Here is a 24,355-nt window from a genome sequence, read left to right on the forward strand (position 1 = left end):
CTACCCTCGCGTCCACTCTGTAGCGACACTCTAGGACCGGGGAGAACGGCACTGTGAATTTCCGAAGCTGTAACTCTTTACAGAAGCAGGAAGCCTCAGCTTTGTCCCACATTTTATATGTACTCTAAAAATTATGTTTATAGTTATATTGGTCAAATCCCAAGGGTTCCAGTCTACATGATTGTTAATGTATTTTTTGTTATTACACAGAGTTGGTAGCTTTTAAAGGCTGCATTTTACTCCACACAGAATTGACATCATGGAGGATCTCCCCAGCCCCGTATTGTGAGACCAGTGGATTGTTTCTAACTGTTTAAGATCATCAATCATTCTGTCCCCTATCTGACTGTTTTCGTTCAACACGGGGTATTTTATATAGCCGGATAGTAACTCCGAGTTATAGTTTCTGAACCCGGGTTGGTGGTGTGAATCTACCTGGAAGCACTGAGGAAGAAAGGACTGGTGATCTACTTCTGTACGATACCAGCCACTGAAGACCTCAGGGAGCCCGGCTCCACTCTGCAACATACGGTGTTCCCAGGAGTCAGAATCGACACAGATGCAGGTTTTTGTGCTGTGGCTTCTTCAAAGTTTTGTGATATGAAGAAAACTCAACTATAATCTTACATCTCTTTTAAACTCAAAGACTTATTCACAGAATACAATTATATTTCATCAAGGCCAAAGTTAGAATTGCTTCTGAGGTTTCAGTTGGATATTTTTGGAACTGTATAAACCAGTGGTAATAAATAAACAAACAAACCAGTGGTTCTCAACCTTCCTAATGCCGTGACCCTTTCATACAGTTCCTCATGTTGTGACCCTCCAACCATAAAATTATTTTCTTTTTAAAAAAATTTAATTTTTTAATAAATCTTTTTATTGGGGCTCATACAACTCTTATCACAATCCATACATCCATCAATTGAATAAGGCACCCTTATACATTCATTGCCCTCATCATTCTCAGAATTTGCCTTCCACTTGGGTTCCTGGAATCAGCTCGTTTTCCTTTTTTTCCCCTCCATAAAATTATTTTCATTGCTGCTTCCTAACTGTCATTTTGCTACTGTTATGAATTGGGTGATCCCTGTGAGTCATTCGACCCCCAGTGGGGTCACGACCCACAGTTTGAGAACCGCTGGTATAAAGTCAATGCGAGGCCCGAGGAGGGGCGTGGACATCGGTAGCGGTCACTCCCATGGCAGTGGCATGCCTCACTGAGCGGTGCGTTACACCACGCATTGCGCAAAGGGCTTCCCCTCGTGCACTGGTCCCTTTAAGCTGCCTGACAGAACGTTGAGGTGAATATCATCATTATTCCCCTTCTACGGATAAGAACACTGAGACCAGACCCAGGGAGATGAACTAACCTGCCCACCTTTTCACAGACTATGAACCCAGGTCGAACTCGAGACACTCAGTAACACTGTAGTTCCTGACGTGGTTTTTTTTATTGTTTTGTTTTCAAATTAAAATATAAGCTGCTAACCACAAGGTCAGCAGTTCGAAATCACCAGCCACTCCTACTTTCTACTCCTGAAAAGAACTGCAGTCTTGGAAACCCACAGGGACAGTTCTACCCTGGCCTAAGGGTTGTTCTGAGTTGGAATCAACTGCCTGGTGGTAAGATGTATGTCATATGTAAGACACATACATACTTAGGTTATGAATGGTTCATGTGAAGGCATCTACTCCTAATTAATTGGGGTGGGGGTGAGTGTCAGTCCCCAACAAGACAATGCCACATGTGTTCTATTGCTCTAAGCGCTCCAAGGAGGGGGGGCAGTCGGAGGAGCATTCAGAAAGACTGTAGGAAGGAGTGACATCTGAGCTGAGTCCTGTAAGAGAAGTAGCATTTCCAGACAGAGCACCACTGTGGAGGGAGAGTCTACCCGTGAGGAGAGGACAAATCAGTCATTATAGTTAAAAACAGAACAACAACAAAGAACTCAGCATTAAGGACTACCTGTGAAATCTGGACACTCTGCTTTGGTCAATATTCTCTGATTTTCTCCAAGTCATTTATCCATTTTCTTCCTTAATTAAAGTTCATTAAAATAATAATAATTTATAATCCATCAAGGGGTTATGAGGGCTGGGGGAGGGAGGGATAAAAAGAGGAGCTGATACCAAGGGCTCAATAGAAAGCAAATGTCTAGAAAATAATGAAGGCAACATATGTACAAACATGCTTGATACAATGGATGTATGGAATGCTATAAGAGTTGTAAGAGCCCCAATAAAATAATCTTTTAATAAAAAATAAATAAGCCACATGAAAAAATTCATTTACTTCTCAGCCCTCTTTGTTCCATGACAGTGAGGCTGTTTCAGCTTCAACACGTAGCAAGTGAGCGAGAGCGTTCAGAAGAGCACCTCGGAAGGTGGACTGCAAGATGCACTTAGAAGAACGTTCTTAAAGCAAGTATGTTTTCTGTCCTGAGAGTAATTCTATTTTGACAGCACAGTACGGTTTAGGGCCACTCACATTCTCCCCTCTCCCTTGACTCAGGAGAATTGGGGAGGAAAAGGAATGTAGGGGACACACCTGGCTGGGCAGCTTTGGGAACTCTGGGGAACTTGCTCCATGGTAGAATGTCCACCCTATTTCTGAAGACCGTCTAACGCAAGGTACACAAAAGGAGGGCTGCTCACATACTTAGGGAAATGGGCTTCCAGGTGAAGCATTACAGGTAGTGGATCAACCCCCTAAAAACCACATTCATGGCCATCAAGATGGCTCTGACTCACAGAGGTCCTATTGGATTTCCAAGGCAGTACATCGTTAGAGATGCAGCCGAGCACACCTTCCTCCCGCAGAGCGGCTGGTGGTTCAACACACCTGTCTTTAGCGGAGCAGCCTCGGGGGCTCCGTAATGGAACAGCGCCGCCAAGGAAAAAATAACAACACCTCCAGGAGGTACCAAGACTGGTACAAGGGAACTAGGATCCGGCAACTGAACCCTAGTCGTCTGATAATGAGACTCAATTGCAGATGGGAGAGGAAACACCAATCTTCATCCTTGGGTGTCGGCAACACCATAGCCTAATATTTGTGAAGAAATATGAGTTGAGAGTCTACAGGGTGACTTGCATTTACCACAAACCCATTAGATATATTTTAAAAACATTATTTTTAAAAGTTGTTGGTGCATGGCAAATAGCACTAGGCTCAAATTTGACAGGTGTGAGTTCCAATCCCAGCTCTAAGATAAATTTTAAAATCTCCTGGAGATGTGGTTTACTCCTACATGACACCAAAATCACAAAATAACCCGACTGCCCTGTTTAACTCATTTTGTTTTTTACTCTGTTGGGAAGATGGGAGACATAACCATGTGTAGAAAACTGAAGAGCTGAAAGCATCGTGTTGTTGATGATGAACACATCACGCCTCATTTACTCCCCTACCTGGAAATAGGCAAAAGCCAAGTGATCCAAGGCATCTTCTAGACTTGCCTCATCCTCTGTGTTCCATTCTCCGTAGGAGCCTCGAAAGAGACTGACAGCCTCCTCCAGCCACGTGATGGCGTGGTAATAATCCCCCATGTCATAGGCCACCTGAAGGGGAGAGAAGGGCCGTACTGAAGTCTTTGTCTGCAGGTAGAGGGAAAGAAACAGCAATTCAAAGAGTAAAAGGGCCTTTGGAACCCAAGAAGATAAGGTCTACCCTCGAGTTCATTTTAATTCAATTCAATACTACTTTGTTAAGCATCTATAATACGCAAGGCATTCTACTAGGTGTAGAGGAAGTACAAGGATTTGTCCAATGCAGTGCCTTGTTTGAGTTCTTAACTGATGTTTCTTTGAACATTGATGGTAGACCCAAGTAAGATGAAATCCTTGGCAAATTCAATCTTTTCTCTGTTTATCATGATGCTCTTTCTTGGTCCAAAGACTGTCGTCCTTGATCTTCATCACTAATTGCTTCAAGTCCCCTTGGCTCTCAGCAAGTAAGGTTGTGTCATCTGACAATTGCAGGTTGTGAATGAACTTCCCTCAACGTTTGATGCTGGATTCTTCTTTATATAATACAGACCCTCAGACTATTTGCTCCGCATGCAGACTGAATAGTACAGTGAAAGAACACAACCCCAACACACACCTTTCCTGATTTTAAATGACTTAGTATCCTCTCGTTCTGTTTTTATTCTGTGGTCTATGTGCAGAAGCTCAATTAAGCATGGAATTCCCTCTTTCCAAAGTGTTATCCACAGCAGTTATGATACACACAGTCAAAAGTCCTTGCATAGTCAATGAACCATAATATCTTTCTGGTAGTCTTTACGCTCCATTAAGATCCATTTGACATCAGTAATGATATCCCTCATTCTACATCCTCTTTTGAATTTGACTTGAATTTCTGGCAGCTCCCTATAAATGTACTGCTGCCCTGTTTTAAAATAGTCTTCATTTAGGAAAATTTACTTGCATGTGAAATTAATGTGATTGTTCAATAATTTATGTATTCTCTTGGGCACAATACAGATCTCTTCTGGTTGGTTGGCCAGGTAGCTATCTTCCAAATTCTTTGGTATATTTCTAGAACTGGTTGAACATTAACTTTTTTTTGGTACAGTGATTGTATATTTATTTATTCCATCTTAAAAAAACCTCTTTATTGTGGTTTGGATAAGGGTTTAATTAGATCAGAGGATCACTTTTGTATTCAATAAGCTATCAAACTTCCCAATGGCTTGCCCCATTTAATCTTTTTTTTTTCTCTTTCAAATCTTTTTTTGTAGGACACTATTATCCCCTTATACCCAAGCTAACACCTGTCTACCCTCTAGCCTACTACTTCATCTTCCCCGCCACCCCTGGTAACCATCAAAGTCTGTTTATTTTGGTATGAAAACTCTCTCTTGATTTTAAAAATATAATATTGGTCTCATGGCACACTTGTCCTTTTGGAATGAACTAACCACGTGCAAAATACCCTCCCATTCCTTCCACGTCATGAGACGCTTCACAGGCTCGTCGTTATTCCTCAACACGACACCGTATTGCACTGTGGATGACCCAATGTTTATTTTTTACCTAAGCTGGGGTGAGGGAGTATCTCATCGTTGTTATTTGTATTTCTCCAATGGCTAGTGATAGTGAATTTCAAATGCTTGTTTGTCACATCGATGTCTTCTGTCAATTCATGTTCTTTGCCCATTTTTAATTGGGTTATTTGTCTCATTCTTGTTGAGATATGGACGTTTGCTTTCTTTTAAAAAAATCATTTTATTGGGGGCTCGTACAACTCTTATCACAATCCATACGTACATCAATTGTGCAAAGCACATTTGTACATTTGTTGCCCTCATCATTTTCAAAATACTTGCTCCTCCTTTTTCTCCTTCCCTCCCTGCTCTCCCCTCCCTCATGAACCCTTGATAATTTATAAACTATTATTTTGTCATATCTTACACTGTCCCACGTCTCCCTTCACCCACTTTTCTGTTGTCCGGATATGGACATTTTCTAGAGTTTAGGTATTAGTCCCTTGTCTTAGATGGCATGACCAAATTTTTCCCAGTTTGTGGTTTTTCTTTTCATTTTTTGTTGAAATATAGTTATAGTCCTAAGTATTTTATTTTAGGAGATGCCAGTCGTCTGCTTTGTCTTCTGCTGCTTGTGAGTTTAAGTCACATATTAGAGCCCTTAAATGTCTCCCTATTTTTTCATTAGTGATCTTTATTGTTTGAGGACTTCCATGTAGGTCTTTAATCCATTTTGAGTCCATTTTTTTATAGGAAGCAAAGTCAGGTTTTGTTTCATTTTTAAATTTTATTTTTTGTTTCATTTTTATACAAATAGAAACCCAATCATGCGAGTAACATGTGTTGAAGAGCCACCTCTCCCCATCGAATGGGTCCTGCCCTTTGAGAACAAGCAGTTGTCTCTCGGTAGATGGACTTATATCTGAGTTCTCTATTCCGTTCCCTTGGTCTGCGTAGCTCTCATTAGACCAGTACGAGGCTGTTTCGACTAATGTGTCTGTGAGTGAGGCTTTCTGTTTTGTTCTTCTTCTTTAGCAGTGTCTTGTTTATCCTGGGTCTGTGTCCTTCCCACATAAAGTAGGGAATTTGTTTTCCCATCTCTTTAAAGAATGATGCTGGGGTCTGGATCAGAATTGTATTACATTTACAGATTGCTTAGGGTAGTACTGACCTTTCCACAGTGGTAAGTCTTTCTATCCATGAACATGGTATATTTCTTCATTTCCCTTTTTATGCTTCCTGCATCATACAAGGAGCCCTGCTGGCCTAGTGGTTATGCATCGGGCTGCTAACTGCAGGACCCAGAGTTCAAAACCACCAGGGGCTCCTCAGAAGACAGGGCTTTCTACTTCCATCAAGAGTCACCGTTTCATAAACACACAGAGGCAGTGTTACCCTGTCCAACAGGGTTGCTATGAGTCACAACCAACTTGTTGGGAGTGAGTTTGTTTTTCTTAGATCATCACTGAGAGGTGAAAGGAGAAATGCACAGACTCTAGGAATTCCCATAAAATGAATAAGTGAATCTTACTTTGTTCTCTCCCTTCATTCTACTTAGAATATTTTTCCTGAAAACATGGTTAATATTCTAGCAACCATCTTGGTCCAAGAAGACAAGGACCATTACAACATAAGACATAGGAGAGACTTCTTAAATAAGGCAAAAAACCACAACCCCTTTAGGAAAAGATGGATAAATTTAACTTCATTAAAACAAAACAAAACAATTTGTAATTTACAAAGGGCAAATTACAGCATTTACAACTAGTGGTTACCAATGGTGGGGGTGAAGGGAATCACCGTCGGGGCTATACTGAGTATCTGTTAATGGTGTTGGAAAACTTGGCAGTGAATGCAAAAGATACTTGCACATGGTTAATGTAATCCACGTTGCTGAATCATGAATTTTAAAAATGCTGAGTTGGGAGATGTTACATATACCTTAACTATATCATTTTAAAATGATATTGTGAACAAAATTAAAAGATAACCGTGCTAGCTGCTGTTAGATACCATCGAGTCTGTCCCGGCCCATAGTGACCCCAGCACAGCGTCCTCACCGCCATGCCTCTGCTCACTGCTGCAGCCACCGGCGAGGCAACCGTAGTCACAACTCCATAGCAGTGTGAGGGCTGTGCTTCACAAAGTTGGTGGAAAATGGATTGGCAAGATACTGAAATCTTCCACAAACTTCGTGTAGCCCCTCCTACGCAGATAAGCATACCCACAGACCAATGAGGGAAGGAGAAGCAACTCAAGGGAACGAGGCAAAGTCTCTATAAACATGCTTACAGAGGAATGATTTCAAATGACTGATAAGCATGTTAAACCACAAAAGCTCCTTCTAAATGGTGGAGCCACTCCTGCCCCCAAGATGATGACCTTTAGTGGCTCTTCAAGTCTGGACTGAACTCACTTCCGGTTTAGACTAATCGCCCACTTAAGATCAAACGGGCAGCATTGACCTAAAGACGGAGTCTAAAGGGTTAAGAAAGGAAGAGGAATGGAAACAAGAAACGTGGTGGACATGGAATACGCCATGGTCCACTGAAGGAATCGCAGTGAGTGAGAGACATTAAGAAAATGTGAGAGACTTGTTGAAGGTCAAACTGGTAATCTCTGTAAACTTTCACCTAGTTCCCAGTCAAAAGGGGTTGCTGTTTTTTAAAATGCTCCTTCCAGAAATCAAAGACACACAAATGAAAATGAAGTATAGTTTTATACCCATCAAGTTGTCACAAATGAATATATCAACTGCTAGTGGGGATGTGGAGAAATAAGTATCTTATAAACCTCACAGATGTAAACTGTTGCAGTCACGCTGAAAAGCAACCGAGCAGTAGTTAGTGGAACTCAAGTGCACATTCATTGCTCCCGAAAATGTTACCTCTGGCTTATCTACCCCTGAAAATGAGAGGCATTTCTCAAAACCAAACTCACTGCCACCGAGTCAATTCCTACTGTAAGACCCCTATAGCACAGGGTAGAACTGCCCCTGTGGGTTTCCAAGACTGTCACTCTGTGTATATGTGCTAGAGTTAGGGGTTTTTTGGGTTTTTTTTTTGGTGCCAATATGGCTCTCATAGGAATATGTGAGCAGAATTTAGCCTGTCAATCAGGTCACAGCTTGATTGGGGGGCTAACAAGATAAATGGCTCTCTGGAGGCTGGCCTCCCACTCTCTTTGCTTCACTTTCCTGCTGTTGAGGCACTGGTGAGCTGGAGAAGCCACATGGAGACCCATGCCAGCGCTGAGATGCTTCCACCACCATTAGATCCACAAGACTTTTCACTCACTGGCCTGTGAGCTCCCTGCATTTGGCATCATTGCTTGTGACTTCAAATCTGAAGAGGGATTTATGGACCAGTACTGGACTGATGGACTTGATCCGGACTACGCTAGTAGTATTGGACTGATGGACTTGATCCAGACTGGGCTAGGATGCTTACTTAATACATTATTACTTCTTTATTTAAAGCTCTTTCTTATACATACAGGAGTGTCACTGAATTTGTCTCTCTAGTCAACCTGGTCTAATACATTTTGCATTTTAATAAAGGATAACAAAAGCCAAATGACAGACAAGTATTTAAGCATCTTCGGTTACCCGGGGCATTGACTCAGCCAAGGAGAGCAGGAACGCCGCATGGCTGGGTCACATCCTCTGAGCGCTCCTTTCAAACCAGGGACCACCTTTCACAGTCAGCAGGTGCCAACCTAGTCTGTGCTCTGTGTGGGTAGGGCCTCCCCCAAGGAAATACACATGGATGCAAGCCATCCCGGCCCTGGCAGCCAGCGACGCAAAAGGGGTCAGACTGCCAGCATTCAGCACCCAGGGTCGAAATTTTCTGGGTCTTTTCTACTTTCCCCCTCTTTTTCCAGATCCTTCTGTCTTCCCTGTACTCCATTTTCCCCTCTCCAAGCCAGTACTTTTTACAGGCGTAAAAAAACTCTTCCATTCTCCCGCAGAGCGGCTGGTGGTTTCAAGCTGCTGAGCTTGCCAGTGGCAGCCCAATGTGCAACTATTACACCACCAGAGCTCCTAAGATACAATTAGAAGGATGTTCATTGAAACATGGTTTATAATAATTTTAAAACCCTATAATATAGTAGGGTAATTTATAACTAAACTACAGTATATTCATTCAATGAATTCTAGAATAACAATAAAAAGGAATGGAGCCACATCAGTCATATGATGAAATCTCAGAAACATAAGGGCAAAAATGTCAGTTGCAAAAGAGGATTTGGATCATGTGTTTTTTATGCCAAATTCCTAAGTGCACACAAAGTTTACAGACACATGCACACGTGTCAAGTACCAAAAGACACAGCAGAGGAACGATCCACAGCAGCTCCAGGGTGAGGGTGACCCGAGCAAGGTGGGGAGCAACGCGAAGGGCAGCAGGGAGAAGGCAGAGCAGTGGGATTGGAGCCTGTATGTAGCATCTTTTAAGAATATCGAGAACAAATCCAGCAAAACTTCAACAGACATCTAATCTCAGTTGCTTGCTATTTTTCTCATGTGCTTTTCATAGATTCAAAATATTCTCTTTAGAACTAAATAAGGAAATACAGAGATAAAGACGGCTCATGAGATTTACCAGAAATGACTTACTGCATTTTCAGCATATGACTTTGGTTTGAGAAATAACTCATTAATGAAGTGTACATGAAACCATTTGAACTGCTTTACATGTAAATTAGCCTAAGGGCTTGATAATGGAACTCTGCATCCACTCAGGAACTCAGCAAAGAGACAAAACACAAAGGGCTTAGGACAACCCACTCTGCATAATTTGGAGACTAGCCCCCAAAGTTGGTCTCATGGACCACCCCAGATCTGTTAAGGAAAACTGTGGGGACCTAGGGAAGTGCATTTTCTGGTACTCCACATCTTTGAAAGGAAAGCGGGCTTATCTTGCTTCTTGGGGGAAAGCTGGCACAGAGTACATCATAAAATTATCTCAACTGTGGGTGTAACTTTGATCAGAGATTAGTCAATTACCTCCTAGGGGAGTTTCCTGAAGTGGATTTTTCCAGATAATATAAAGGGAATGTCGGTGGTTTTTTGACATGACGTTAATTTTGTGTTTCTTAATTTTTAGAAATGTTAATAGGGATTCCAGGAAGTCTCAGAAGGTTGTGTTTCCATGAACTTACTTTTAAATCACCCTCCCCTACTGCTTTCAGCCTTGCTTCCCCTTTAATCCAGCAATTTATCTACCGGCCAGGCGACCCAATGACCAGTTTGCTCACATGTCTCCAATTTGTGTCTATCATTCTGGCATAATTAATAACACCTGGTTCACTCTCAACTCACTCGCTGCCATTAAGTCGATTCTGACTCACGGTGATCCTACAGGGTAGAGTTGAACTGCCTCTGGGGGGTTTCCAAGACTAATTCTTGGAAGTGGGCGAGTAGAAAGCTTCGTGTTTCTCCAGCAGAGCAGCTGGTGGTTTCAAATTGCTGCCCTTGTGCTTAGCAGCCCAGCAGGTAACCCACAATGCATCAGGCTCCTTCCTTGTCCAGTGTCCTACGTACGGCTCCTATGAGCTGTCGTGAGAGCATGTGGAAGGAGTTAGAGACCTGGGTTCAAGATATATGCTGCTGCTTAAAGCTGTGCAGCCTCAGGCAAGTCACGTGATGGCGGTTGGGTTCAGTAGTAGAATCCCGACCTTCACAGGGAAGCCCTGGGTCTGATTCCTGGTAATGTTTTTCAAGTCTGATAGCATCTGTCAGTGGAGGGTTACCTGGAGTTTAGTAGAGTTTGCAGACTAAGACAAATGAGGAAGAAAGGTCTAAAAGTCTACTTCCTCGAAACAGCCACTGAACATGCTTTGGATCACAACAATCTGATCCTATCGTGCACAGGATTTCCATGAGTCTGCCAACTCAACAGCAGCAAGTTACTGGTCCTCTCGGAATCTTGATTCCTTTCTCTAAAATGATACCAAATTTCTAAATGTGTTGTAAATATTTGTTGTAGTTCTCACCGCCATGGAGTCAATGCTGACTCATAGTGACACCCTCCCCCCACCCCCCTCCGCCCCCGTGGGCTTTTGAAATTGTAGCTGTTTACTGGATTGGAGCCCCTGGTGGTTTTGAACTGCTGACCATGCAGATTGCAACCATTGCATAACCACCACACCACCAGGGCTCCCTCTCTCTTTGCTGTGGTTAACACATACAAAATGCTGCTCTGTCTGGTTCCTTTCCTGTGATATGTCACAGAGCAAATGATTGGTTTTCGGAAATAGATCACCAGGCCTTTCTTCCTAGTTTGTCTTAGCCTGGAAGCTCCAGTAAGATCTGTACAGCATCCTAGCAACAACATATGTCTCCACATGACTGCACATAAGATGCATTGTCTGGGAATTGAACCCAATTCGCCTGCATGGAAAGTAAGACTTCTACCACTGAGCTGGCATGGGTGTAATTTAAAAACAAACATGGAGTCAATTCTGACTCGTAGCAGCCCTATAGACTGTAACTCCTTAGGGGAGTAGAGAGCCTCATCTTTCTCTTGTGGAGCAGCTGGTGGTTTCAAACTGGTGACCTTGTGATTAGCAGACCAAAGCCTATCCCACTACAATTCTAGGGTTTACCATGTTGTAAGTATGTAATGTAAATAGGTAAAATGTACAGGTCATTTGGGACACAGTTAATTCATCCAAAAGAAATTAACACAGAGCAATTCAGCCTCTTTCTGGATAGGGTTACCTTGCCAACTTGGAAGCAGTCATCTGCTGTGAGGGAGAACAGCCGTCTGGGACTGTAGAGGTCAGTGACAGCAGAGCCGGTGACTCTCTGGAAGACGCCTCGGGCCAGCCCCTTCACATTGAGCATATACACGTCCTGCAGTCGCATCAGGGCCCTCGCTGCCCCTTCGAGGTCCTCAAAGGCTGGAAGGTCTTGTTCCACTTTCTCATAACCGTCCTTCAGAGCTGTACAGAAAAGCATCCATCTAGCCTTCACAAACCTGGTGGGGAGCGCTGAGGACTAAGAAGACCACCGGGTTGGGTATCCATGAGCAATAATAACATTACATTCTTCTTTGTGTTCCCAGAGCAAACACAGTTGTTAGTTCTGAATGAGGGGGAAATTATCCAGCGTGAAGATTAAGGTGCTACCAAGAGGGTAAGGGGAAGGTGTGGGGAGGAAAGGGGAACTGATCACAAGGATCTACATATAACCCCTTCCTAGGGGGAGGGACAACAGAAAAGTGGGTGAAAGGAGCCAGCAGTCGGTATAAGACATGGAGGGGAAAATTAATAAATTAGCAAGGGTTAATGAGGGAGGGAAGTCGGGGAGAGGGGGGAAATCAGGAGCTTATATCAAGGGTTCAAGTAGAAAGAAAGTGTTTTGAAAATGATAATGGCAACATATGTACACATGTGCCTGACATAATGGATGTAGGTATGGATTGTGATAAGAGCTGTAAGACCTCCCTCCCTCCCCAATAGAATGGTGTAAGAAACTTCAGGTGCATAGCTTCATCATGTTGGACCATCCTGTCTGTCTTCAGGCACCATGCCCTCTGGAGAAATAACTCGGCTTCTTAACATCCCCAAACTCAGTCAACTTTGAAAGGACAAAGTAGAAGAAACACAGAAAGTCAGTGCCCGAAAGATCACATCATAGACAGTTTTCTACCTAGATAAGAAGGGATGATGCATCCTGTACTTCTTCATGGGACTGCGGTGAGTGCAGATCAGAAGAGATCATGGATTGAAAGTGCTTCCTAATGTAAAATCACATATAAGCATATTAACAAGGGGACCTAGTTCTTTTTACTAGCTACAGCCAAGGGACTACATATATCCAGCATGTAACATACCATCTCTCTCCTTTCCACTGAGTTCAGAGAGGCAATCTTCCCTCTTTCCCTTCTACCCCACCCCTTACCGTGGATGTTCTCACTGGCCTCCAGACTGTGGACCACGTTCCTCCAGTCGGACTGCAGGCGCTTGATGAGAGTAAATGCAAGCAGAGGGTTGGCCACAGGGGTTACGGAATCCTCATGCAACGAAAGCACCTTGTGGTAAAATCTGAAAGTAGCAGAGAGCATGGTCTAGTCACGGCACGGGGAAGGTGGCACGTGGCAGCTGTTTCCCCTTACCTGGAGGCATGCCGCATTATCAGCTTCAAAACATTGCCAGATACTGAAGGGTAAAAATGGAAGCAAAACGGTGTCTGAGGCAGTGCCGGAGGAGGGCTGCTCGGGTCAGAGGGCGCTCACTATGTGACTGGGGAAGAGCTACCTTCTGGGAGCAAAGTCTGTGGGAGAGGGGCCTGGAGATCTTTGTTGACGGACGGGCTGACAGGCATGACTCCAGGTGAGAAGAATCAGCTGCCCAAATCTGCGAATGATTGGGACTGGGACTGCGTGACATAGGAATCGAGGAAAATTGAAAGCACGTAATAAAAAAATGAAGTGGAATCCATGAAGGTCGATAGAGTAGGCCCTAGTATGCTGAACTGGGCTGGTGTTGGCCATTTCGAATCAGAAACTCATATGGTTTCCGATGCTGGAACGAAACGATCGCGAGGGATGGTGATGCATTTACAGTCAAAAAGGAAGTTCCCAGGTAGATTTTGAGATACAATGCAGTCTGTGATATGATTATATCTATCTGCCTTCAAGGAAATCCTATTGATCGAAATATTATTCAAACTTATGCATCAAACTAGTTGGAAAACATGGTCTTGGTGATAGAAATGAACCTGAACATTGCATGATAGAATTTTGCAAAACCAAAAAAATTTTTTGCAAAACCAACAACTGGTTCATAGTAGATACCTTTTTTTCAAAAACACAAAAGGTGACTGTACACATGGACTTCTCCAGATGGAATATAAAGAGATCACATTGACAACTATGGGAAGAGATGATGGAAAAGCTCAATATTAGTAGCTAAAACCAGGACGGGAGCTGACTGTGGCACAGGAATTATCAATTGCTCATATGTTCAGGTTGAAGCTGAGGAAAATTAAAATAGGTTCGAGGGAGCCAAAACATGACTTTGAGTCTATCCCACCTGGATTTTATGGACATCTCAAGAACATACTTGAAACCATGAACACAAATGACAGACTTGCCAAGCTGTGGGCAGACACCAAAACATCATTCATGAAGAAAGTGATCAGTCATTAAAAAGACACGAGAGAAAGAACAGATCGGCGTGGATGTCAGAAGAGACTCTGAAACTCGCTCTTATTTGTAGCCGAGACAAATGAAAGAAATGATGAAGTCAAAGTGCTAAACTGAAAACTTCAGAGCAGCTTGAGAAGGCAAATGAAATATTATCACCATCAAGAATGTAAATAAGTAGCATTTATAGTAATATTTTATTTCAGAAAAATCAAACATTAAAATTTTTAGACATAAAAAAAGAAATATCATGAAATGTGCACAGCCCTAGAGTAAGAAGACTACACAGGAAGAATACACTCAGCATATCTTAAATGGAAAGAATTCAAGAAAAAAAATTCAAGCCTCGATTACACTATTGGAAGATTCTAAGGACCAAATATTGAATAATACAGGGAAGCATCAAAAGACAGAAAGAATACGCAGTCACTGTACCAAAAAGAACTCAGTGACATCTCACCATTTCAGGAGGTAGCAGGAGCAAGCAACATTGGTACTGAAGGGAGAAGTTCAAGCTGCACTGAAAGCATCAGCCAAAAACAAGGCTCTAGGAATTGATGGAGCACCAACAGAAATGTTTCAATAAGCTGAGGGTGCACTGGAAGCACTCACTCGTCTGAGCCAGGACATTTGGGAAACAGCTACCTGGCCAACTGCCTGGAAGAGACCCTTATTTGTACCCCTTCCAAAGAGAGCTGACTTTAACAGACTGCTCAAATTATAGAATAATACGATTGCTATCACATGTCAGTCAAGTTGTGCTGAAGATCATCCAACAATGATTGCATTAGTACATTGACAGGGAGCTGCCAAAGGTCCAGGCTGATTCAGAAGAGAACCTAGACTAAGAGATAGCATTGCTGATGCCAGACCTTGGCTCAAAGCAGAGAGCGCCAGAAAGATACTTATGTTTTCTTGATTACACCGAGTTATTCGACTATGTGGATCATAGCAAACTATGGATCGCTTTGAGAATGGGAATTCCAGATCACTTCATTGTGCTCATGAAGAACCTGTCCATGGATCTAGAGGCAGTTGTGCGAACAGAACAAGGTCTACTGCATGGTTTAAAATTAGGAAAGGTGTGTGTCAGGGTTGCATTCTCTCACGGTCCTTACTCGTTCTGTATGACAAATAAGCAGGTAAGATGGACTACATGAAGAAGAATGTGGCATCAGGATCGCAGGCAGATGATACATCGCTTCCTGAAAGTGAAGAGGACTTGACACACTTGATGGTGAAGATCCAGGCCTGCAGCCTGCAGCAAGGATTACAACTCAATGAAAGGACAAGCAACATCCTCACAATAGGCAACTTCATGAGAAATGGGGAAGAGGTTGAAGTTGTCAAGGATTTTGTCTTGCCTGGACCCACACTCAGTACTCATGGAAGCAGCAGTCAAGAGATCAAAAGGAGCGTTGCAGTAGGTAAATCTGCTGCACAAGATCTCTTTAGAGTATTCGAAAGCAAAGAGAACCACGGTGCACCGGACCCAAGCCATAGTGTTTTCCATTACCTCATACGCATGTGAAAGTTGGACAGTGACTAAGGAAGACCAACGAAGAATCAATGAGTTTGAATTGTAGTGGTGGTGAACATCGAATAGTACCATGGATTGCCGAAAGGGCAAACAAGGCACCCTCCGAAGTACAGCCAGAGTGCTCCTGAGAGGCACAGATGGCAAGACTTGGTCATGCCAGGAGACGCCATGCTTGATAGAGGAGACAGGCCAACACAGTGGCTGCAGCAATGGGCACAGGAACCATTGCGAGGATGGCGCAGGACCAGGCAGTGTTTCGTTCTGTTGTGCATGTGCTTGTTTAACTTCATGCCTTTAAGACTCTAGGCGCTTTAAGACCCCGACCGACTAGAACAGCTGTGGTTTTCGTGGGAAACACTATGATTTGTTGACCTTTATAAATCTGTTGAAAGGGTGGGGGGGGTGTGATTGAGAGGTGGAAGTGACTGGAAAGCACAGTAAGGAGGCAATTTCAAAACTGTAGGCAAGAGACACTCAGGGTCTGCATTGTGGCGGCCACAGGGGGCAGAGGGATGGACCCAAGGGAGGTACACAGGGAGCAGACACGCAGAAACTCATGAACCTGCACGCTGGGACGGAGGAGGTGAAGTTGTCTGGCACACATCTAGCCACCTCTCTGGTTTGGCAGCAATCGCGGACAAAGGCCAGCAATGTTGGGACCTGAATTGATCACCTTTTCAGTTAATTCCTCTCCTCTCCAGATACTACAGACCAGCGGTTCTCAACCTGTGGGGCGCAGGGCTCGCCTGATTCATACAGTAGCAAAATTACAGTTAGGAAGTAGCAAGGAAAATAATGTTATGGCTGGGAGGTCACCACAACATGAGAAACTGTATGACAGGGTCGCGGCATTAGGAAGGTGGAGAAGCGCCGTTCTAGACAAAAGGTTCTGTTTCCTTGCCTGGAATTTGGGTTCTCCCATTTCTAGTGTATAAGGAGCCCTGGTGGCGCTGTGGGTTAGACATTAGGCAGCTACCTCAAACCCATCAGCCCAATTAGAAGAGGCTGTCTGTCCCCATAAAGATGTACAGTCGCAATGGTGCCCAGCTATTAAAAGAGTCTGGAGTCTTAAAGGCACGAAGTTAAATAAGCAGCCATCTAGCAGACAAACAACACCCCCCTCCCCGGAAGAAGTACACCAGCCTGTATGATCACGAGGTGTTGAGGGGAATAGGTATCAGAGATTCAAAAACAAGCAATCAAATTGACACGAAGGAACATAGATTAAGTGGAGACCCAAAACCATCAGTAAGGGAATTGGACAGTTCCTCACACAAGGGCCACATGGAAGGGATGACATATCCAGGGTGCAGTACACATAACTCTGCTCTACTTCAGTGGCTCTCAACCTTCCTCATGCTGCGACCCTTTAATACAGCTCCTCATGTTGTGGTGACTCCCCCCCCCAACCACAAAATTATTTTCACTGCTACTTCATAACTGTCATTTTGCTACTGTTATGATTCAGGCAACCCCTGTGAAAGGGTCGTTCAACCCCCAAAGGGGTTACGACCCATAGGTTGAGAACCGCTGCTCTAGTTTTTGGGTTTTTTCATCATTTCATTGGGGCTTGTACAACTCTTACCACAATCCATACATCCATCCACATGTCAAGCACATTTGTAGATTTGTTGCCATCATCATTCTCAAAACATTTGCTTTCTACTTGGCTGCTCTAGTTCGTTAATGCTTCCTCCCCTTATTATTACGGTCTTAGTTTTACCCCATTAATCTTGTTAGACCTGCAAATGTTCATTTGTATAATTAAGATTGTCTGATGCATGAAATCCAATATTGATAAGCCCTTCAGAAATAGAAGTGGGTGTAATGATTCCCTAAGGATATGAGAAGAGTGGGTGGGGGGGCATGGAAGGTGCATATAGCAATGATGACTGTATAACCCCACTCGAGGGGAATGAATAACAGAATTGTAGGTGATTGGTCACATTGGTAAGATATGGTAAAAATGAATAAATAATATATAATATAAGGATTCCTGGGGGTAGGGTGGGAGAGGGAGAGGATGCAGGAGAAATGATATCAAATAGTTCAAGAAGAAAGAAAATGTTTTGAAAATGATGGTGGCAACAGTTGCATGATGATGCTTGATCTAATTGAATCATGGATTGTTATAGTAGCTGTGAGAGTGCCTATTAAAATGATTAAAAATAAAAAGATTTTATAGTCTCAGAAACCCCATATAGTGTTGCTACAAGTTGGCAATAAGTTGGTGTGGCTTTTGGTTTGACAGGATTGATATTAACGGGATGTATTGCCTATTTGTATCTAGAAATTCACAGGGGCACTTCTACCCTGTCTTAAAGGGCCGTTGTGAGTGAGCATCAACTCGATGGCAGTGATTTATAAGTGACTGAAGAGCTCTAGTCCTGACTTCTTGCTGTAAAATGATTCATTTTAAGAACATCAATGGAAGGAAAAGAGAAAAAGTGTGTGGAAAAGATGTGGCTTTCTCTGACACAGCTTAGGCGTTTCAGAACATGTAAGGAGATGGGAGTCCTCAAGCAAGACCGGAGGGCTGCCACAGTGGGAAGGGGCAGAGTGAAGAGTCGTCGGGGTGGCAGGCTAGGGGATTTCTGACTCTGAAAGCAGAGGCTGTGCCCAGAATTTCTCAAGGGCGGTGCCTACAGCTGTGAAATGGGGCTTGAAATAGAAGATGACTGGAGGTTCAATTCAAGCAAGCAGAGGCTAGGGGCTGGAGCCACAGGGAAGACATGTGACGCCTGGTAAATGCCAGGTGATCTCTGATCCCAGTGACAGGGCGGTAGGAGACTTTTTCTTTAGGGTTTGAGAACCCAACCAGACTCCAGGAAGTGAGTTTTGTTTTTTTTTTTAACTGCCCATTATTTCCTGCTTTGGCTGCATATGGAATTACTTAGTGAAAGATATTCCACGGCTAGATGAAAAACCTTATGCGCAGAGGCACAGGCTAGAGTCCAGGCTGAAGAGTGAGTGCCCGGGAACAGCTGAGGCTGACTGGGCAGGGCCTGTGTAGGACCGTGGAGTGGGGTGATGCAGCGAGCAAGCGTGGACATTCACCCTGGCCCAACCTCCAACTTCTCAGGCCTCCTTCTAGAGAGAGAAAGAATCGGTCTAGTTAGAAGACCTTTCTGGAGCCCCAGCGGTGAGTGGGTTACATGTGGTGCTGCGAACCACTGTTCAAGCCACCAGCTGCTCCGCAGAAGGATGAGCCTTTCTACTCCCCTAAGGAGTCGCAATGCGGGAAACCCACGGGGACCGTTCTACTTTGTCCTAGAGACTCGCCATGAGTCAGGAGCGACTCTCGGCAGTGAGTTCTTTTGAGACCTCAAGGAAGTCCTTCTGCAAGAACATTCGACCACTTCTGCCCAACACCCCCACCACCAGTGAATGAACAAGTTCTTCATCCGGTGCCGGAGGACTGATGTGGAACAGACCTCAGAGGCAGGCGAAGAGTTAGGGTGGGTGGGTGGAGATTTGCCCTAAATCATCCAGCAAGTCAAAAAGCGTGATCTTTCCAGTTCTCTTCACACCTACTTTAAATGTGGGATTCAGTTTGCTCAGACCAGCAGTCTGCTCTCCCTTGCAGCTCACTCGTTCAATCCAGTGTGCAGATAATGACGTATTTCTGTCACACACACAACGCCGATCAACTAATATCTGAGACTGGTTTGGGATCCAAACATTGGCCTTATGCCCAGTTTCTGAGTAAATAGTTGGTTTCCAGAGACCAAGTTACTGGATGCTGCATTCAAACCTCAGGCTTTCCTAAGCAACATTCTACTTTACCAAGAGCTGCTGAGAGTGGAGAAGCAGATCTTTCCTTCATGAATCTGCACATAAAATTTGTAACCCGATGCCTGCATTAAACATAGACTGGGGAGGCTATCCAACCACACTACATGGCTATTTCAATTCAATGTGCTTCTCTGTTGGAATTCAGAAATGGTTTGTCTCCGTTCTGAGGAAGCATTCCAAGTGTTTGCTTCCCAGCACAAAAATGATGGCTGCGAATGCTATTCTCCACTCGAGGTGATGTTTCAAACTGAAAACCAATCAAACAAACAACTTAAGGATGTGCGTTACTTTCTATAATTTTCATTCGTTAACTTGAATAAAAAGCAGTTTCAATATTAAGAAATATTTCACTTCTCGAACTAGACATGTGAAGCATATGAACTGAAGCCCTTAGCTTAGAAAAAGCATCTCAAGTTACATCGCATCACCACATTGGGAGCAGGAAAATGAGCAGGGTCTGCCAAGGTTATTGTTTCAGAAGGCAAACATTTCACTAGGCTCTACAGCAGGGGTCCTCAAACTTTTTAAACAGGGGGCCAGTTCACTGTCCCTCAGACCTGTTGGAGGACTGGACTATAGTTTTAAAGAAAAACTATGAACAAATTCCTATGCATACTGCACATATCTTATTTTGAAGTAAAAAAACAAACGGGGCAAAAACACCCGGCAGGCTGGATAACTGTCCTCGGTGGGCCACATGTGGCCCGCGGGCCATAGTTTGAGGACGCCTGCTCTAGAGCATGAACCAGGGAACAGAATTTTGGGTCCCCCAAATATGAAATCAAGTTTAGGAAAGTAAATGTATAGCTATTCTTCATTCCTATTCCAGGTAGGGGGTAGGGAAAGGTGAGGAGTCAGCAGTGATTGCAGAAACAACTGACAGAGATGAGTGGCGTCACATTTTAAGTAGATATGACATGCAACCCTTACGCTCAACAAAATAGCAAGGGAGGGGATGCATCTATAAATAGGCCCATGCATTCAAACTCATGTTGTGGGTTTTTCAACAGCTCGGGAGGTCAGTGCCCCTAACCCTGGCGTGGTTGAACTTCAACTGCATATTCAGAGTGATGAGGTTAAAACCACTGTGTAAAAATGGTGCCAACCCTACAGAGGATGCTATGGCATCTGGCCTCTAACTTCAGGAAGGAGAGAAGCAGCATTAGTATCAACAGCTCACGGCTGATTCCTGTAAAATCCAGGTCAAATATACCTTCAGCCCCCAACTTTGACCAATCCTGACATCAATCAATCCCTCTCACAGTACTTTCGACTTCTCTGCTGGGCTCAATGATCCTTTGCAATGGCTATGCAGAACTCACAGACAGTGTCCACAATTATGGGGAAGCAATTCATTGCACCACATACTGTTTCTTACTGTGTGTGGGAATCCTCACTTTTCAAGAAAACACAACACATACTTATACACATGGAATCATATGAATCATTCACCTATCATAGTTAATACATGCTTCCTTGGCCCCAGTGTCCAAGATATTTCATCCCACACGGTGTAGCACTACAGTTCATTGCTACAGCTACACAGTACTGGCTGAGTCTGTGCGTGCTACGTCCACAGTATTTTCCAGCAGCAAGAATGGATATTCACAATGTTTTCTTGGTGTCAAAGAATATATATCCACACGTTACTATGTATCCAGTATTGAGGGATCCCCTTACCATGTGAAGCTAGGATGGTGCAAATAGTTAAGTGCTGGTCTCTTAACCAAAAGGTTGGCTGTTCAAATTTACCCAAAGGCACTGAAATCTACTTTTGAAAAATCAGCCGTGGGGACATGGGGACAAACATCTCTGATTAGCATTTGTGCTGCAGAGACGCCAAGCCCTGAGGGAAGAGTAGGTGCTTGTGTGTGTTGAAACCCGCACAGCTTGGCTCGGAGCAGGGACTCAGACATTTGTGTTGAATGAACTGATTATTGATATGATCGATAGTGACCTGTAGAGTTCCTCCTCATCTTCCACATGCATCGCACGATATCCATATGCCGCGCCCATCCAGTCCTAAAGCGGTATACATTTCATACAAAGTCACGGAATCGCCCCTGACTCCCACAAAACACCGGCTTGCTGGATCGCACAGCACGGAGCCCACAGCATCCGAGTACTTGCTCCATCTAACGCGGTCGGCATCCGTCCCTGGTGGTTCCACGTGTGATGGCACCCAGTAGGGGTCCCAGGGTCTTGTGAGGCCATATGCTGCCTTAGTTACTCCGTCACCCTTTCTCACAGTGTATTGACTAACAGCAAAGGCTGGGTGGGGGGCTGGGGAGGCCCTGCATGTGTGATGGGAGTCTAGGGCCACTCTGTGAGACCCAGTAGCTCTGGGGTCATATTGGGTATCAGCTCCACCCCCCCACCCCCACCCCCCCACACACACACACTCCACAAAGTCTAGGGTCCTACACAGGGTCCAGGTTCACATCAAGCCTCAGAGTGATTCCCCCACCCCACCCCTCCCCATCCCACCGCGTCTCCATCTCCATCTCACCGTGGATCAGCCGCCCCACGCAGAGTGACAATGAGCCTGGACTCCCACTCGGCACCCCGCACCCCACCCCCGCTGGCCTCTCGGTCACCCTGCCCTCTCTGATCCTCACCTGGTCAGGTCGCGCAGCCGCGCCTCCTCCCCGCGCAGGTAACGCCGCAACAGAGCTAGCAGCCTGCGCTCGGGCGCCAGGGCGCGCGCCACGCTCGTTAGCGCCGAGAACGTGTCCCCCCGCGCCGCCGGTCCCGCAGGGCCCCCGGGCCCGAGCGCCAGCAGCACCAGCAGTGCCGCCAGCCGCGCCGCGGGGCCCATGGCCAACAGCCCCTCGCCGGGTGCGCTCCGACGGTCCAGCTGGCTCCGAGCCCCGCCCCGTCCAGCTGAACCACCCCAAACCCGCCCCGCCCAGCTGAGACTCCCTAAACCCAACCCGCCCAGCTGAGCCCCCTCCAAACCCGCCCCGCCCCGCCCAGCTGAGCCCCCTTCAAATCCGTCCTGTCCAGCTGAGCCCCGCTCTGACCAAACCCTCCCCGTCCAGCTGAGCCCCCACCCACCCCAGCCCCGCCCTGTCTAGCTGAGCCTCCACCCACTCAGCCCCGCCCCGCCCAGTTGAGTACCCCAAACCCGCCCCGCCCAGCTGAGCCCCAGCAGCCGATGGTTGCCAGCCTCTGATGCCGCCCTGGGCTCCCGCGGGTCCACCACCTTCCGAGATCACCCCCAGGAATGTGTTTTCCCTGCGCCCATTCCACACGTGAGCAGGGTGGGAGCTGAAGTCAGGCAAGGACCCGAGAAAGATGGGCGGTCTGCGCCAGGAAAGATGGGGGCCTGGACACTCCGCGGGGCAGTTCTGCGCTGCGGGAGGGCTCCTGTGAGTCCGCATCAGCTGCACTGCAGCAACCGGGCGGTGCTAAGGAGGTCCACCTCCTGCATCAGGGGTAGGGCGCGCTGGTCACTCTGTGGGTGAGCTAGCAAGGCCCCCTCTCTGCTCTCAGGAAGAGGTAGACTAGTCTCAGAGGCCCTCGGTCACTGTGAGTGGAGAAGGACTCCACGGCCGCCGTGGGCTTGGTTTGGGGACTGAGGATGAGCGATGGCAATAGAGAAACACGACCGAATTCTGTTAGGATTCTATTAGGAAATCCAAGGTTATTCCATATGGTACTGGCTGGACCATAGCAACACAGGTGAAAATTGCCGAGGGGAAGGGGCACCCAAACCCCCTGCTATCCAGGGGATTCCAGCTCATAGGCACCCTCTCTAGGGTTTCCTCTTTATCTTCCTGGGGCCCTGGTGACACAGTGGATTAAGCATTGGGCTGCTAACCAAAAGGTCAGCAGTCCAAACCCACTAGCTGCTCTTAAGGAGAATAAAGATTTACAGCCGAGGAAACCCAGTGGGTCAGTTAGTTCTCTGTCCTACAGAGTCACCGAGAGTCAGAATGGCAAAAGAAGAGTTTGTTTGTTTTTGCATGTTTCCTGGGATCCCGGCACTCTCCCAGGCATTTCACACATGTTAGCTCACACAATCCTGCTACCCATATGGTCCCATTTTACAAATGAGAAAATGAAGCACAGAAAACAAAGAACTGGCCTTATTGTGGATCCATCATAGAACACATTCGAAAGCTCACTAGTAAAATGGCTCTTTAGGAAGGGGACAGAAAGCCGTAAATTGTGGCATGTGTCAATTTCTGTGGTGTAAATACTCCTACTGTGGCTGATTTCAAGGGCTGAAGGCCACAAGTCAGCAGTTCAAACCCACTAGCCACATCTCCAAAAGGTGAGCTGTCTGTCACAGAAAAGTGGGTGAAGGGAGACAGTGTAAGCCATGGAAAAATAAGAATGATTCATAAATTACCAAGGGTTCGTGAGGGAGGGAGGGAGGGGAAAATGAGCTCATACCAAGGGCTCAAGTATAAAGAAAGTGTTTTGAGAATGATGATGGCAACAAATGTACAGATATGTTTGATACAATGGATGGATATATGGATTGTGATAAGAGTTTTATGAGCCCCCATTAAAATAATTTATTTTTTAATGAGCTGTCTGTCCACTCCATTATAGATTTACAGTCTCAGAATCTCTGTATAGGGTCACTATGACGTGGAATTGATTTGATGACTGTGTGTGTGTGTGTGTGTGTGTGTGTGAGAGAGAGAGAGAGAGAGAGAGAGAGAGAGAGAGAGAGAGAGAGAGAGCACATCACTGAATGCAGTCTGATAGAACTGCTAGCAACCAGCTTTTGCAAGCTGGTGTGAGATAACTTCAGCATATCACTGCTTATGGTAGATACGAAGTGCGAGCCAGATGCCCCTTCAATGGAGAACTTGCAGTACAGCTGTAGGAAACTGGTCAGAAGAATCCCCAGCTGT

At 45.2% G+C, this 24,355-nt stretch overlaps 1 protein-coding gene across 5 annotated transcripts in view; it reads right to left on the minus strand.

Annotated features, from left to right (window-relative positions):
• The window catches only part of P4HA3 (prolyl 4-hydroxylase subunit alpha 3), a 42,514-nt gene extending 20,177 nt beyond the window's left edge, over positions 1–22,337 (minus strand). For 2 of the 5 annotated variants that reach the window (XM_075546271.1, XM_075546269.1), the window contains exons 1-4: positions 22,103–22,337; positions 12,904–13,046; positions 11,719–11,942; positions 3,415–3,564 (exon numbers count right to left, since the gene is read on the minus strand). In XM_075546271.1, the coding sequence (XP_075402386.1) occupies positions 3,415–3,564; positions 11,719–11,942; positions 12,904–13,046; positions 22,103–22,302 (717 nt within the window). In that variant the 5' untranslated portion in view covers positions 22,303–22,337. Of the gene's footprint in view, positions 1–3,414; positions 3,601–11,718; positions 12,580–12,903; positions 13,047–22,102 lie in introns of those variants that run through there. The other 3 variants (XM_075546268.1, XM_075546267.1, XM_075546270.1) reach the window with 2 other exon arrangements.
• Positions 22,338–24,355: the final 2,018 nt, after the last annotated feature.

Source organism: Tenrec ecaudatus, chromosome 4 (assembly GCF_050624435.1).
Source record: "Tenrec ecaudatus isolate mTenEca1 chromosome 4, mTenEca1.hap1, whole genome shotgun sequence".
Classification (NCBI taxonomy): domain Eukaryota; kingdom Metazoa; phylum Chordata; class Mammalia; order Afrosoricida; family Tenrecidae; genus Tenrec; species Tenrec ecaudatus.